General features: G+C 30.9%; 1 protein-coding gene and 1 long non-coding RNA gene across 11 annotated transcripts in view; one reads left to right on the forward strand and one right to left on the reverse strand.

The window, feature by feature from the left end:
• NBEA (neurobeachin) overlaps positions 1 to 16,815 on the reverse strand; it is a 661,793-nt gene that overhangs the window by 499,270 nt on the left and 145,708 nt on the right. For all 7 annotated transcript variants that reach the window (XM_074330026.1, XM_074330024.1, XM_074330023.1 and 4 more), the window contains exons 12-17: positions 15,083 to 15,235; positions 13,736 to 13,904; positions 7,702 to 7,781; positions 6,935 to 6,997; positions 6,741 to 6,838; positions 3,415 to 3,507 (exon numbers count right to left, since the gene is read on the reverse strand). In XM_074330026.1, coding sequence (XP_074186127.1) covers positions 3,415 to 3,507; positions 6,741 to 6,838; positions 6,935 to 6,997; positions 7,702 to 7,781; positions 13,736 to 13,904; positions 15,083 to 15,235 — 656 coding nt within the window. The remainder of the gene's footprint in view (positions 1 to 3,414; positions 3,508 to 6,740; positions 6,839 to 6,934; positions 6,998 to 7,701; positions 7,782 to 13,735; positions 13,905 to 15,082; positions 15,236 to 16,815) is intronic.
• LOC109449832 (uncharacterized) overlaps positions 1 to 16,815 on the forward strand; it is a 265,241-nt gene that overhangs the window by 156,343 nt on the left and 92,083 nt on the right. For all 4 annotated transcript variants that reach the window (XR_012495586.1, XR_012495587.1, XR_012495588.1 and 1 more), the window contains exon 5: positions 10,365 to 10,461. This is a non-coding gene — a long non-coding RNA (uncharacterized LOC109449832). The remainder of the gene's footprint in view (positions 1 to 10,364; positions 10,462 to 16,815) is intronic.

Consider the following 16,815-nt stretch of genomic DNA (forward strand, 5'->3'; position numbering starts at 1 on the left):
GAAGGCAGTGTGGAGGTTCCTCAAAAAATTACGAGTAGAATTACCATATGACCCAGCAATCCCCTCCTGGGTATCTACCCAAAAAATCTGAAAACATTTATACATATAGACACGTGTGCTCCAATGTTCATTGCAGCTTTGTTTATGGTGGCCAAAACATGGAAACAACCAAAATGTCCTTCGATAGATGAATGGATAAAGAAGTTGTGGTATATATACACCATGGAATACTATTCGGTGGTAAGAAAAGATGATATAGGAACATTTGTGACAACATGGATGGATCTTTAGAGTATAATGCTAAGTGAAATAAGTCAGACAGAAGAAGCAGAGAACCATATGATTTCACCAATATATGGTATATAAACCAAAAACAATAAAAGAACAAGACAAACAAATGAGAAACAGAAATTCATAGACACAGACAACAGTTTAGTGGTTATCAGAGGGTTAGGGGGTTGGGGGGTGGGAGATGAGGGTAAGGGGGATCAAATATATGGTGATGGAAGGAGAACTGACTGGGTGGTGAACTCACAATGGGATTTATAGATGATGTAATACAGAATTGTACACCTGAAATCTATGTAATTTTACTAACAATTGTCACCCCAATAAATTAAAAAAAAGAATTCTAGGTAGAAGAATCTTTGGTTTCTGACTTTGTTCCTATTTTCTAATTTTATTTCATATTAACTAGAGAATCTTCTCTGTTTTGTTTCTACATTTTGGAATTTTTCTTTGATGTCTATTACACCATATCAAATCTTTATAAACGATCCTTGGGCACTTGAAATTATATTCTTTATTAACAAGGTAAAAAGGTCAAACTATATTAGTCAGATTTATCTTATTATTTAAATTACTTTTCCCCCTTGATTTTTTATGAACTGAGATCAGTGAATTAAAGTTTGTCTCAATGTTTTATACTATTAGTGATCGCCTATTTCTCCTATACTTTCTGTTCCATGGTTTCACATTCTGATATCAGAAAGTATCCTTCTTTATATTGTTTACTGGTTTTTGTTTTCCATTTTAATTTGTCCAATATCAAGTCACAGTTCCTGCTTTTTTTCATTTGTATTTATGCGGTATACCCTTTACTCATCCTTTTAATTCCAGACTTTCTAATTCACTTTGTATGTTTCTTGAATATAGAACTGTGAATTTTTTTCTTTACAGTAGACTTACAAAAACTTTAACATTTATTAACATGGCAGATATGTTTGGTGTTAGATATGTCATAATTTATGTTATACTTCCTGACTTTTATAAAATTTTTATAGACTTCTATCACATGTATAGTTCTCAGTTTTATTTGTACATTCTTTAATATTTTGGAAGCATCACAATTTTGTTAAATTGCTTATCTTTGTAACTGCAAAGGAATAAAAAGTCTATACATTTAGAAAGTGTATTTCTCTAACATAAGCAATGATAGATTGTATTTCTCTAATATAAGCATATTTACGCTTAGTTTTTCCTCTCTCCTACCATCATATTTTAGTCAATTGGCCTATAATGCCAACATTTCATTTGTCAGCTTACATGGACATCATTTGACTCTGGACTTACTCCACTTTCCATCTTTCTTCAGTCCTTTCACCATTCATTATAATTGTAGCATTTCTACTCTAGGGTATATAAAAAGTAAGTTCCAGAATGGCACTGTAATTCAAACATTTGTTTTAGTAATAGTTTTACTGTTAAATTAATTCAGCATTCTCCAGTATTCCTTAAACTCTATCCAGTCATCCTACTTGGCTGAACTTCATTCTCCAGCAATTTTCTCAATAATTATTCAGAAAAAAAATTCCTTGTATGGTTAAAAATTGTTTGGCAGCACCCTTTTTACTTAAAGGATACTTTGTCTCCCATTTTCTTCATTTCAGCATCTTATAGTTGGTGCTCTTCATTTCCTATATTGAAGGTTGTTGTATAGAAGTCTAAGGCCAGACTCAATATTTTTCTGTAATCCTTCTAAAGGCTTACATTTTCATCTACACATATTATTGTCTCCAATTTTATTGTCTATGTATCTTACACAGTTAATCTTCCTTTGAGCTTCTTCAGATTCCATTTTTGTTTGAAAGTTTTTATCCTTCAATTTATTTACCAAATTTTGTTAGCTTGTGATTTAACACTTCCATGTTATCTTAGCATTTCTTCTAACTTCTTAAAATTCTGTTTAAGTAGTTGTCCTTCTTCAGAAGCAATTCATTTATTTATTTATTTTTTTAACTTATGGTTAAAGTTTTAATCACAATTATGTACTCGACAACAACAGTTTTCCAGTGAGTATTCTTATCTTCCGTTTAGTTTTGTTTACCTTTGCCACCTTTCAATATTTTTAAATGTGTGTGTTTGACAATTTTAAGAGGCTGCAATAGGCTAGAATCCTTTATTAATATCTCCTGGTCAATTTATTTTAATTGACCAAAGATAAATGAGGAATCCTTATCTCTTAATAGAAGTAGATGTTTCTCACTCTCAGTATTCTATCACCTAGTACACCTACAGTTCCTCATATATGCATAACTTTTTCCTACAATCCTGACAATCCTACAATCCTCTATCTATAACATACCTATTCTCCCTTACGTCACTATTCATTTGGCACCAAAATAAAAATAGTATCTATTCTTCTAGAATATTTAGCATGTTAGAGATGTTTTATCTGGAGTTTGTGTAGTTTTCATCAGTATTGTCAATAAACACTTGGTAAATTTAAAAACCAAAAAAGAATTGAGGTTCTTTTTTGAGAGGAACCCCACCTAGCAGTAGCTATTAATACTTCAGTGACAGGACTATTTTCTTGGGCTCATTGGTATATACAATAGAGTTAAAAAAGAATAATCACGCGCTGCACAACAGAATAGGAAAACCACTCATTTTATCAGCAGGTGATTTTTTAAAGTATCTGACTTCTGGACTTTGGGGTAAAAAGAGATACTCTAGGATTTTAAAACTACAAACCTAATCAATAAGCTCCAATGTTAGAAGATAATACAAATAATAAAGTACAGACTTAGTGTAAGCAAAAGAACAGCTCAAAGAGAGACTTCAGTATACACGGTATTCCTGTGTCAAGAAAGTTTTCATTGAAATCATATCCATATGCGCTTTACTTTATTTGATGAAATATTTTATTATACCCTTAAAATGAACAATATTTCATTTTCAGCAAGCAAATAAGAAAAACCTATATTACTGAAACTGTGTTTTTGTTCTATAATCTACTACTAATAAACAACTTTTATAAAATATTTCTACAACTTCTACCACAGGAAGCTATTATTTTCCACTGTAAGATTTTTGCAGTCAAATTTCATGTTACATTAGATACAAAACTAGTAAAAATACAATTTCAGAAGACATTTCTACAATTCATTATTAACAAAAAAAAAATCAACTTACTTGTGACCTAAATGCTTCAGAAAGTATCCCAGAACCTTTAGAGCTTGAACCCAAATACTTTCACTTTTGGAAGCCAATAGTTTGTAGATTACCCTAAAAATATAGAAATAAATTAAGTGATTTTTTAAACACTTACAAATATTTACAACATACGTTCTATATACTTTAAAAATTGTATACACATAAAGCATAAAATACCTCTCAGGAATTTAAATTATTTGGATAAATAAAAAATTAGCATATTTTATGAATTTTCCTTAACTTGCCCTTCAAATAATATGCTAAAAAGGGCAATGTGATTGGTCATTCATAAGTACTAACTCCCAGCACACTCAATAACAATTTTCTATTTTAAGATATATGCTTAGTGAAGCCATGTTTCCTCTTGTATTGGAATTGCCCAGTATTTGTACTTGATGACCTTCGGACCATAGACCTGCCCAATAATTTCCCTCGTCTTAGAATTCAGAATGAGGTCTGAGAAATAATACCTAGTCTTTGCTGTTCTCTTGAATTAGGAAATGATTTAAAACAGATACTTATAGGATAGCCTTGCTATGTTAACAGATGTGAGTCTATATACAGAAGAATAAAGCAGACACATAAGAAGTACCAGAGGAAGCAAACTTATTTCCTTATAGCTATCCAATTCCTGGTTCCTACCCTAATGAGATTACTATAACAAACACATTATACTGTTTACTTAAATCAATTTGAGAAGTTTTCCATTACTTGGAGCAAAAAGTCTCTAGTAACATATAACCGAACTGAACCAATACAGTCACTTCAATAATATATAAGACCAGGGTCATTTCCATTACAATATTTGCAAGGTCTTTAGAAATTGTATCCCATATTTTTTTCAAAAAATAAAAGTAAATATTTTTTCTAAAAGGTAAAGGGGGCAATAACAACTATATTCTTTCGCAACTCATTCTAGAATTTAAGAAGGCTCTTTGAGGGTGGCAGTGGTGACACTATAAAAATAGGATGTGCTTTATTATATTAAATCTCTTTTTTAAAAAATAAAATGTTATATAGCTGTAGATGTGAACAAAAACCATCTCCATTTTTTGTGTCCTTTCATGCTGTGACCTTTGACAAACCTCACTGTCCTTGTAAGCATCGCAAAGGCTTCTAGTTAATGATTCTCTGTGTTCCTTAAAAATATAACCATATATCGATTTGTAAGGAAAGGCCAGGATGACATACCAGATGAATATCAAACTGGTGACAATATGGAGCACCTGGAGGTCTGGCCCCTGGCACGACAGCATTCTTTGTCTCTTTGCCTTGTCAATCATTAGTACCTAAATATACTATTTTTTTTTTTGTTTTTAAGATTTATTTTATTATTTTTTTTTAAGGATGGGGCAGCTCACAGTGGCCCATGCAGGGATTAAACTGGCAACCTTGGTGTTATCAGCACCATGCTCTCAACAACTGAGCTAACCGGCCACCCCTGAGATATGCGATATTTAAAAGAATACAGTAACAGGAGTTTTTAGCATAGAATAATCTGCGCAGAATTGCTGGGCTGTCTCTTCCACTCAGACCCAATCTTCCCGTACATAAATTACCCTATAATAAATTATTACATTGTATGGAGTTGCCTGCTTCATTTGTTAGTCTTAAGACACGTTCTCGTTACAGGGGCCATTACAACTTTGCCCCACTGTTGGACAAATGTCATTCTCTAATTTGAAGATGAAATAATCTAGGCTAAACAAAAAGCTGGTAATAGAAGATGCATTAGAATTTTCATATCATGTCGGTAACATTAACAAAGAAAGGGGAACAAAAACTTAAAGTTAGTGACACCTATTTTATGTTTCACGTTAGCTTATACTATTAAAAAAGAAAGTAACATGTTTCTTGTTTTATTTTGTTTTTGCATTTACTGAAGAACAGACTATGAGTGAAAATAAACTCTAGAGTGATTATTTCCCTTGGAAGATGATTTCTTTCAAAAACGTCAAGTTCTTAAATGAATATATATTTACACTGAAATCTATTTTCAGGACTGGTAAAAATCAAGATCAGTCATGAAAAAAGACAAATATGAGAATAGGAAAGTTATACATGTCAAATAAGAAATATTCAGGAGATCATAAGAAAAAATATTCAACCGCAAAAACAATCTTGAAATCCAAATTAAAAGCTATACTCAGATATAGAATCAGAAATCCAACCGAATTCCTATTTTCTAGGAATAGCTTTGCGTTACAGGAAAAAAAGGTATAAGTTCTACCCTGGATAAACAGAAATTATGATTAACATCTGAAATATGAAAACATCTAGAGTACTCAAACATCTACACTACACAGGATTTTCTTCACAACTACCCAAGTGTTTCTTACAAAACGAGACAGACATAGGATTGCAATACCTTATGAATAGGAAATTTACTGACAGATCAGTTAATGAAAGTTTACTTGTAATACACTAAAATAGGTGAATCCTAATTCATATGCCTGAGCTGTTGATATTATTAATGTTGATATATTATTTCCAACCTGTGGAAGTTCATTGAGTTGCACATGGGATAACTGAGACTTCTTCTTCATTCCAACAACTCAGACTACGAAAATAAAAAGGGAGAATCCCTAAAGGGCTAGGTTATAGGTTTAAGTTCCAAAGAATACTACCAAGAAACTATGCTTCACCTGTTTACATAATTAATACAATCTTCATAATTAAACTAAGTCTTCAAATTCTTTAGGTTTGGTCCTCTTGCCCTGAAACATCTTTCATCAGTATTATTGCCATTGCACTGACACTGCCCTAGCTCATCTCCCTCAAACTGACGAATAAAATAATCTCTCTACTGATCTCGCTACATCAGCTTTGTCCCTCTCCAACTCATTTTCCACACAGCTGACTGTATATCTAACAAAATGGGAATCTGAGAAAATCAATTGCTCATTAAAAATTATATAATTTTCATCACCAACAGGCTAAAATCAAAACTTTTTATCATTTTATACTTTCCAAACCTGGCCACTATCTAGCTCTGGAGTCTAAACTCATAATTTTCATGTGCTCTCTTTTATTGAAATATTCCATGCTCTCTCTACTGCAAAAAAAATTTGCTCTTCCCTCTCTTAAAATGTCTTTACTATAGCAATGTTTTACTTTTCTTGAGACCCATTTTCTATACACTTCTTCTGTATTGTGTATTAGACGATTAACAGCCGCTTTCTCCATTTATTCCTTTATGTGTAAGATTTTGCTACATTTTTTCCAAAATTCAAGTAACAGAGGTTATTCTTGGAAGCACAACTGTACTCAATTAAAGTCTATTAAAATTATTGATATAATCATACCTTATTCCATTTCTTTGATCAAACGCTGGTATCATTGAGGCTGGGTGTTCTGACATTAAAGCCACTAGTAACTGTAACACATCATGAATATTTTCATCCTGCATAATAAGAATCACCAATATTTCTTTAGTTAAAATTTTATTCTAATGCTTTGAATAAAATAATTTAAATGGAATACCCAAACTGTGTCCTACCTCATGCATTGTAAGTAGGTAATTTAATATACTCTGAAGTTCATCTTCCTTGACCCCTCGATCCTTTAAAAAAAAATCATTACTTAATTTAAAACTAAAATTAAAACTTTCATTAAAAACAGAGATAAAAATAATCTCATTTTAAAAGACAATAAAAACAATTTCAAAATAGTAATGTTTTAATTTAAATATCTAGATACTTCATAATTCATATACTATAAGTTATATAAGTTAAATAGAAAATATTTAGAAATTTGTATCTAATCTTCAAAGTTGCTTACATTTGATTGACCATCATTATAAAAAGTTAGTGTATTTTGAACATGTAACTGTCTTATTACTATTTTCTAACCATGCATTTTCTTAAAATAATGCAAAGTACTGCCAAATTTTACAATATTAATTGTGTATTTTACCTTTACTTTCCATGTTTTTAATCTTACTGTTTTAAAAATCCTACTGGGATAAAATACATAATGTAAACCTTCTCAAACAAGAACACATGCAAATTTCTGGAATCAAAACACAATGCGTGTTTGTTATGCATATATGTTCCTTGTCCATTTCTGCCATATCTCTTAGTATGGAGGGTCTCAAAGAATATTTTTTTAAAAAGTGAAGTTCAACAAAAACTAATACTAAGATTTATGTAAAGCAATTTATGCATTAAACATAGTTTGTGCTAATTTTACAATAATGATTTTTAAACTATGCCAAATATTCCTTTTCACCTAATATATTGCCATTTTGCAATTACATAAAATTACCTTTAGTATGAGCTGTTTCAGGAAAAGTAGCATAAATGCCCGTAGTGATATAATTTCTTTTTGTGATGGCCGGGGACCATCTAGAATAAAACAGGAAAAAAAAAAAAAAAAAAACAACTCATGATATTAAATAAGCTTAATGCAATGTTAGGATACTATGGAATTTGTTAGTAGTTATATTTATTATAATTAAATATTTATTACTATTAATGCTATATAATTTCAATTATATCAGAAACTAAACGTTAATTTTCAGATTTGGGGCAATTTCAAATTGTTCACCAAACGTCAAATTTGGGGGAATTACTTTTTAAAAATTATAATACATTAGTATCCATTGATAAATGTATAATCATCAAGTGGTTACATGGATACTTTTTCCTACTCTTATTACACGAATAGGATTCCTTTTCCGGAACTTCAAGTCTAAGTTTTCCCAATATTTCTTTCACCCTCCAATCTGTCTTCATTTAAAGACCATCTCCATTTTTACCCCACCCATTATATAACAAAGCATAGAAAAAGTGACACTGCATTGTAACTATTTTGCAGATTTTCTCTTCCATGTTATTTGTATATACCAAATACATATTACATTGGACGTGCAATAAATGTTTATGAATCAATAAATGAAAATGAACAAGAACAATTAAAATATACCTACCAGCCTTTCTTAATACAACCAGGATTTGTACAGCTTCTTTATAACTTTTTAGACTATAATCACTTTATGTGTAAATTCTAACATCTCTTTTCACTCACCAAATATTTCCATGTAGATTATTATATCTCAAAGTAAATGATCCCTCAAACAGCCCATTTCATCTACTCCAGAGAAAGAAATCTCTTTTCCATTTCCCCGACTGCCCTCTACATTTTTTGCCCTACTCCTGCCAATAGTACAAAGTACCCTTTTCCTCCTTACCAACACTTTGGTTTACTTTTACTTAAAACATTTTTCATGGTGAAATATAGCACACATACAGAATATATAAATGTGGAATTTCACGAATTATTATAAAATAAACACCTGTATAACCACTTTTTAGGTGAAGAAACTGAAACTGAAGCCTGGCAGGGAAACTCTAAGCAATGATTTACAGATGAAGGGACTGCACAGAGTTCAGGGGTGAGGTCCTGATTTTTACCATATGCAGATTTCCGACTTCTGCTGTGTAAATACTCCCACTATGACTAACTTCAAGTTCAAGCTACCAATAGTTTAACTATCAGCTCATAAAATCCCGGAATATTTAATCATTGTCTATGGCACCAGCATAATAGAGCCCTCACTCTCCCTCAGCCCTCAGCTCTGAGATACACTGCCCTCCTGATCACATCCCCCTCCATCCCAGTAAAAACGGCCATTATCTTAGTAATAACTATCTTATTTCATTTATAATTTTGCCACCACTTAATGAAATTGGACAAGTTTTATATTATCTTTGTGCATCATTTTTGTTGTTGTTGTTAGGTTGAGAATGATAATGGTGCTTATGTCATACAATAATTTGTGAGGATTAAATAGATCAACATATGTAAAGAAATCAGAATAGAAAAAAATTAGAATAGTAAAGGAATTAAAATAAAATTATGATTTTAATTGGAAGCACTCAGTAACATTAGATAAAATTACTATTGTCACATATTACACATCGTAAAAGCAAGTTGCAGAGAAATATAGAGATGTGTGAATTTTGTGGATGTGTGATATGAATTCATACTTTACAAAATAAAATATAAATAAGTGTATTTTACACATATAAAACTGAATGAGAAAACAAATCACAAATGATACCATTTATGAATAATACGGAATCATTTAGGAACATATACATAAGTAGTAAAAAGGAGTAAAGGATAGATAAAAATAAAGAAAAGGCATAAGGAACATAACATTGAAAATGGGTTATCTCTATGGCTGGACATGGGAGGAAGATATACCCTCATTATAATGTTCTATTTTTTAAGCGTGGCAATACTTTTATGAGGTTCATTTTATGTTTACATATATAATATTATGTTGTTATGATGTATTCAAAGTAAATCTTTGAAACACCTATCATTTAAAGCACCTATGTATATGCATGTGTAAGTTTGTATATGAGCAGGAAAAAAGTAGCAGAAGGATATATAAGACTGGTAATACTGGCTCCTTGGGAGAGTATTAATTTTTATTCATAAATCTTTGTATTATTTCACTTGCTACCAAGTTCATGCATTACTATGATATTTGTAATGTCAATAAATGTTTTATAGTGAACCATCTATAATAATAATTTAAGAGACAAAAGTGCTAAATCAATCAAAACAAAAAAATCCTACTTCTCAAACTGAATATCTACACGTGAAGAGTTCTATGAAAAGCAAGAGCAGTACAAATTATCTTTAGAGTGTCCTTAAAAGAAAGCATTTCAGTTCAAAATGGTATTTGAAAAAGTTGTTATTGAGAAAACGATAAGTGTCAAATCAGAACTTTACATTCCACCATATAACAAAATTAATTTCAGATGGATTAGAAAGGTGTGTTTAAAGAATAAATTAATAAAAGCATAGATCAAAAAGAATAAATTAAACCACAAAGAAAAAGGAATGTCCTTCCACTTTCTTGTCACTTTTCTTTAAAATATATTTATTTGTTTTCTTCCCTCCCTTCTCTTTAGGCCGGAGCCAGCAGGGCCTAAGAGCCCAGGAGATAACAGAAGCCAAGGAGACACCAGAGGCTGGAACAGACAAGGAGGCTACCCCTTCTGGGTCAGGGTGAGGAGACAATAAGGGCTAATGGGGTGCTGTGGCAAAGAAACAACTGGGGTTAAGAGGTGACAAGAATCATCTAGAGCTAGAGTTGAGGATCTGGTCAGAGTTGTCTGGTATGTCAAAGCTGAGATGGCGATGGTGCATGTGTCAGAATACTGGTTTCATGAATGGAATAAGCAAATATGTAAATATATTAAAGATAATGGGAGTAAGATTTCTCACTATTGTAGGAAAAAAGCTGTAAATATAGTAAGTTTGAGGCTAAACTGAACCATGTGGTTTTGGACTAGAGTTGTAGGTACTGGTATGAACTCACGGTTTTTAATATAAATACATCAGTTTAGATGTATGCGTGTGTGTGCGTGTGAGTGTGTGTGTGTGTATACACACATATATATAACATATAGATATATTTGTATTTCTTAGATCCTTTCCAATAAGAACGCCTAGAAGCAATGACATCCAAAGAGTAATAACCATAACAAACACACTTAATATCCAGGTCCTGATTTCTAAAAACCATATTCACCACAACAATCCAGGGCTTCTTGAAGAAATGGCTGATTCCAGGACTGGGAAGTATACCTCAGAAAGTATAAGATGAATCAAGAACATCTTGTGCCAGAAGGCAAGGAAGTACTAAAAAATTATGGACATTTGTCATAAAAACCCAAGAATGCAAGCAAACGGGCTCATACTGGCCAAATCTGAGACAACTTGAACATAAAAATACATACCGACACAACTCAGGAGATAGCCTTTGGGCTAGGTCCATCAAGCCAATTTTAAGTTTCATGAACCATACCACACACATTCATTAACAAACTGTATGTGGTTTTTTTGTTTCTTTTTCATTTGTTTCTTTTTGCAACATGACTGCTTGCAACAAAAATCTTAAGGCTCCCTAAAGCCTAAAATATTTAGTGTCTGGCCCTTCCCAGAGAAAGCCTATCAACTACATACTAAATAAAACAGGAACCCATGAAATTTATACTGATATAAAAAATGAACAAATAAATAAATGGAGGAGAAATACAACTTTTTCCTACAGTAGAATTCAAAATAATAAATGCCTTAAAAAATATGGTCATTCGGCAGTAAAGCTCTATTCTGACAGGAATCATCAATGAACTAAAACCAGTAAGATTGTTGAAAAACAACATATTTGCATATCCCAATGTATTTCTCCACCAAATACTTATTATTAAAAAAGAGATAGTAGTGATTTTACAATGAAGAACCCTGGTAGATGCCACCTTAATCAAATAATCAATGTTAACATCACTACTAATAAGACAACTCAACATCATGTGCCTCTTGACATGATATAGTGAGACAGAACTGGTATGACCTCTGTGTGATACCTTCCAAAAATGAAAAACCTAAATCTTCATCAGCAAATATCAAACAGACCCAAAATAAGAGACATTCTAAAAGGTAATTTAACTGTTCAAAAATGTCAAGGATATGGACGACAAGGAAATACTAAAAGAAATGATTCTGCATTGAAAAATATTAAAATGACAAGGCAACTAAAAGCAATAAAAGATCCTGAACTGGGATTTAAGGGAAACATTATTTTTTTCCTAGAAAGAATATTATTGGATAACTGGTAAAATTTCAACAAGATCTTTAGATTAGATGATAGTATTATATTGTTAATTGCCTGATTTTATGGTTGCCCTTGGTTATCTAAGAGAGTACCTTTATCTCTTAGGAAATAAACAGTAGAATATTTAGGATAATAGGATATCACATCTACAATTTATTCTCAAATAATTGACAAAAACATGCATATGTTTATGCGTGTGTTTGTATTTACATAAGAGTAGAAAGTGATAAAGTCTATATGGTGAAATGTAAAATACTAGGAAATATGGTGGGGGTATATGAGAATCCCATATACAATACTTTTCTGTAAATAATAAATTATTTTTTTGAAGAAGAAATAAATACATATGAATATATGATTTGCCTAAAATAAACCCTATCAGAGGTAGTATTTAAAAACATGAGCTCTGAGTCAGATAAACATGATTCAAATTTTAGTTCTGTCACGTTCATTTCCTAATCTGCAAAGTGGGAGTGATATTAACAAAATATTTATGTATAAGTAAATTCCTATATGTGTACATATGTCTACTTATATATAATTATATTACATATAAATGATTAAACAAAATTAACATGTAGAATGGTTAGCACAGATTCCAACCCATGGTGAGCATTCAGTAAATTTTAGGCATTATTCATTTAAAACCAATAGAAACAGCTATAAATGAAAAATAATAGATCTGAGTGCAAACATGCAACTTTTAAAGTCCCATCAATGAAAGACATAAAAGTAAGCTAATAAATATTAAAGTAGTGAAATTATATTTTCCCTATCAAAAGATTTTTATAAAATGATAATTTGCAATACTATTGTGAATATGCTTAGAAAAGCACTCTAACATACTATTGGTGAAATTGTAAACTGGTACAATATTTCTAAAAAAAAAAATTGACAACATTTATGATGAGACTCTCAGTAATTCTAAACAAATCAAAGATAGAGGCAAATGATTATACACAATGGATTCAATCACTGCAATACTGAGAGATTTGATTATTCATACAATCAAAACTTTAATGGTACATGCTGTTAAATTACTATGTAGAGCCAAGAAAAAAAGTCAAGAAAATCTCAATTCTGTAAGAGTTTAACTATTTCACATATTTATGCAATGAGAAATAGTGGAAGAACACATACCACACTTGTATCAGTATACCTGAGGTTAGGGTTATGAATAATTTTTCTCTTCTATATTATTTTATTTCTATGATGAGTATGTATTTTTATATAATTAGTTAAACTGGAAATAAACTTGAAACACAATGCAAAGCAGAATTAGTTTCTACTACACTTGGAAGAAAGGATGAAGTTTGGGAAAAAATATAAAGAAAAGCAGCAATCTCAAAATGTTGAAATAACTGTATTACAACTCACTGACCATGACCAATATCATTCATCTGTTTTTAATATTATGAATATATCTTCATGAATCACAGAAAGCATATAAGCTAAAAGGTAGACTATTACTTCTTTTTACCTGCCTTTATTCCAAAAATAATTTAATACTGCAAAGCTATAAACTTCTTCTTTACCACAAAGAATTCTCAATATACCAGTTTACTACATAAATGATATTTTCATAACCATGCATATTTGCTCACTATAACAGCAGATACAGAACAAGTATAGTACAGTGTAATGTACTGGTAGACTTGTACTTACCTAATCCTTTAGGTGTAATGCCACTGCTGTCAGCAGGATTAATGACCCAGTAGTAATATTTTAATGTGTGCATTAGCTGTAATACTGTTCCTACCCTGCGTATGGTGGTGTAAATGGTAGCAGTTCCAATAAATTCAGCAGACAAATATGTATATAGGGAAAGCTGAACCTAATATAGAATATTAACAGAGCATTAAAATGAATTTAAACTGTCTCAAGTGTGTAAATTATAAATACACGTTCTATTCTTATTTAAATGCAAATTAGCAAAGGCCAAGAAAAGACCATTTATTATTATGATGTTAAAAATAATTACTTATTAAATATTATTTGTATTTCAAAAAGAAAAAAATCTGCAATCAACACATTCTAATACTATTTCTCTTAATAGAGTAATGTAATAGCTGTTAAAAATGAAATAATTTTTAATGATTCAGTAATTCCATTTAAAGTATCTGATAGGATGATCAATTATTTAAAAAGTCAACTAGACTAAAGCTCTTAATCAAACTATATTTCAGCACTTGAAACAGAATTAACATCAGTCAGTTATATCATATTTGGAAAAAATGCAAATTGTCATAGATCTTAAAAGTTTGTGTAATTTCAAAGTTTCTTAACCCATTGCCATAGTATTAGAATCTAACCAGTGTAAATAGAGAAATGACAAGTCAAACACCTGTGTTGAGAGAGGGAACAAATTTCAGGTTTTAGTTAGCACTCTAACAGCATAAACTGTAAAAAAGAAAGTCAGAACTTAAATAGTATTTAAACAAAGTTACGTGGGAGACTTGAAAATTGTAAAAGGCAGCTCAAATTTATTAAAAATGTCCCTCATTATTGACTTCCACTAGAATATAACAGGACTAAGTTAAGGTATACAAAACACTAAAAATGTTATGTTGATCTCTAGGAAAAGATTCATGTGTATATTTATTTTAAAACAAACAGTATTTACATCTCATGATATAAATTGTATATTCACAACCCAAGCAATTTTTCAATTATAATGATCACGATTATCCTAATATAGTCACCTGTTATTTTTCTCTTTTCTTAGTCTTTTAATAATCAGTGTACCAAATTTTCTTTCTTGGAAAAGTATAAATCACATCTAATGACTTCAGAATGTAGTTATCACATGAAGGTTAATTTTAACAATAGTTTCATTTATTTTAACATTTAAATACTTAATATTTTCATATCTGATACTGCCTAATACAACTGGTTAATATTACCTAAAAACTAAGCTGAAAACACCAAATGCTTTATATCAGATAGTCTAGATCCCATAACTATTATTTATAACATTACACAAAAATAAAATAAGTGAGAATACAGTTTTACCTTTGCAGGTGTATGTATCCAGATAGCTGGGTTGAATAAAATGTGATCACAAAGCTGCTTCAGCAAAGGTGCTCCGTGAGATAAACCATCAAGGTATTTTGCAAAGGTTAAAAATTGCTCCAGGACAGCTCTAGTTATATGAACTCTTGATGACTAAAGAAAGAAAACAGAAATTTACGTTAAAACTATGCAGAATATCAAAGTATAAAATTATTGATTTAAAATAAGTACATATAAATTTTTCATAAGTCTCCCTTAATACTTTAAATGTAAAATTGAAAACTTGTATTTCCTTGGCTATTGAAAATTTAATTATATTTAGAAAGCTAAAAATTTAAGCTAATTTTCTGACAGTTAGTTATCTGAAGCCCTTTCCAGCACAACTGCAGATAAATACCTCAGGTTAAATAATGCCACTCTTAACTCCAGCTAAAGAAATAAAAGAAGTTATGCATGAAAATCGTTTTATTCCATTTTTATAGTAGTTGATGAACAAGAGATCTTAGACAAACAAAATTAAAATGAAGTAAAATTCGTATCATGGTAAGCCACACACACATACACATACACACACACGCCAAAAAAAGACATTGGGAAAGAAAAGTGCATTCACTAGCTCCAAACCAAAGGAAAAATAAATCGACCCTACTATTCTACTGAATCCTTTCTTCAAAAAGTTACAAATGAGTTGCACATCAACAAATACAAGGCATCTTGCTTAGCAATAAACCTTTCTGACTTATCCATACTATTGAAAAAAAGCAGATCTCATTTTCCTGAAAATATTGTCCTTCTTTGGCTTTCAGGACCCTCAGATTATTCCTCAATGACTTTTATTTAAAAGATGGAACTGCTCAAGATTATTTATTTGGCCCCTCTTCTCCATGCATCTCCTGTCCCTGAATGATGTTTTATGCTTTCACAGCTTTATATAATAACATTATTTCTATGCTGAGTACCCCCATCAAGAATTTTCAATTGCCATCACCAATACATAACTTATTTCCACAAACGACAGATCTTCCAAAACTAAAACCAAACCTTAAAGCTGCACTGCCCAATATAATAGCCACTAGTCATACGTGGCTACTGAGCTCTTGAAATATGATTGTGCTAAGTGAATTGTGCTGTAAGTATGTACAATCTGGGTTTTGAAGGTTCAGAATGGAAAAACAACATAAAATATCTATTATTATTACTAATTGAGTATACTTTGAAATGATAATATTTTAGATATACTAAGTTAAATAAAATAATTACTAAAATTAATTTAATATTTTGCTTTCTACTGGAAAATTTTAAATAGAATATGAAGCTTTCATTATACTTTAATTGAACAATACTCCCCTAGAATATAACTTCAGATGAAAACATTAGAGAGAAAAAGCTGTTTATGAAACTTGAATGTCAAAAAAAATATACCCTACACAAATCTCTTCTTCCTCTAGTGATCATTTCTGCAGTATCACCATCCTCTCTAGGGTAAATAATCACCTACCATGCAACCCTAAAGCACAGTTCACATTACACCTTTATCTCCATTATCCACTGATTGAAGTTCAAGTATCAATATAGGATTATTTGGGTCCAATATTACCTGCATTCATCATGCTCGCACCAAGGACAACTCGATAAATCTGACCTAAGCATGCCACGCATTTTCATACCTCTACATAAGGGGTCACAAACTCCAACAATTACAATACACAAGTAGTTAACAAGAATGTATGAAT

This window comes from Rhinolophus sinicus, linkage group LG04 (genome assembly GCF_036562045.2).
Source record: "Rhinolophus sinicus isolate RSC01 linkage group LG04, ASM3656204v1, whole genome shotgun sequence".
Taxonomy (NCBI): Eukaryota; Metazoa; Chordata; class Mammalia; order Chiroptera; family Rhinolophidae; genus Rhinolophus; species Rhinolophus sinicus.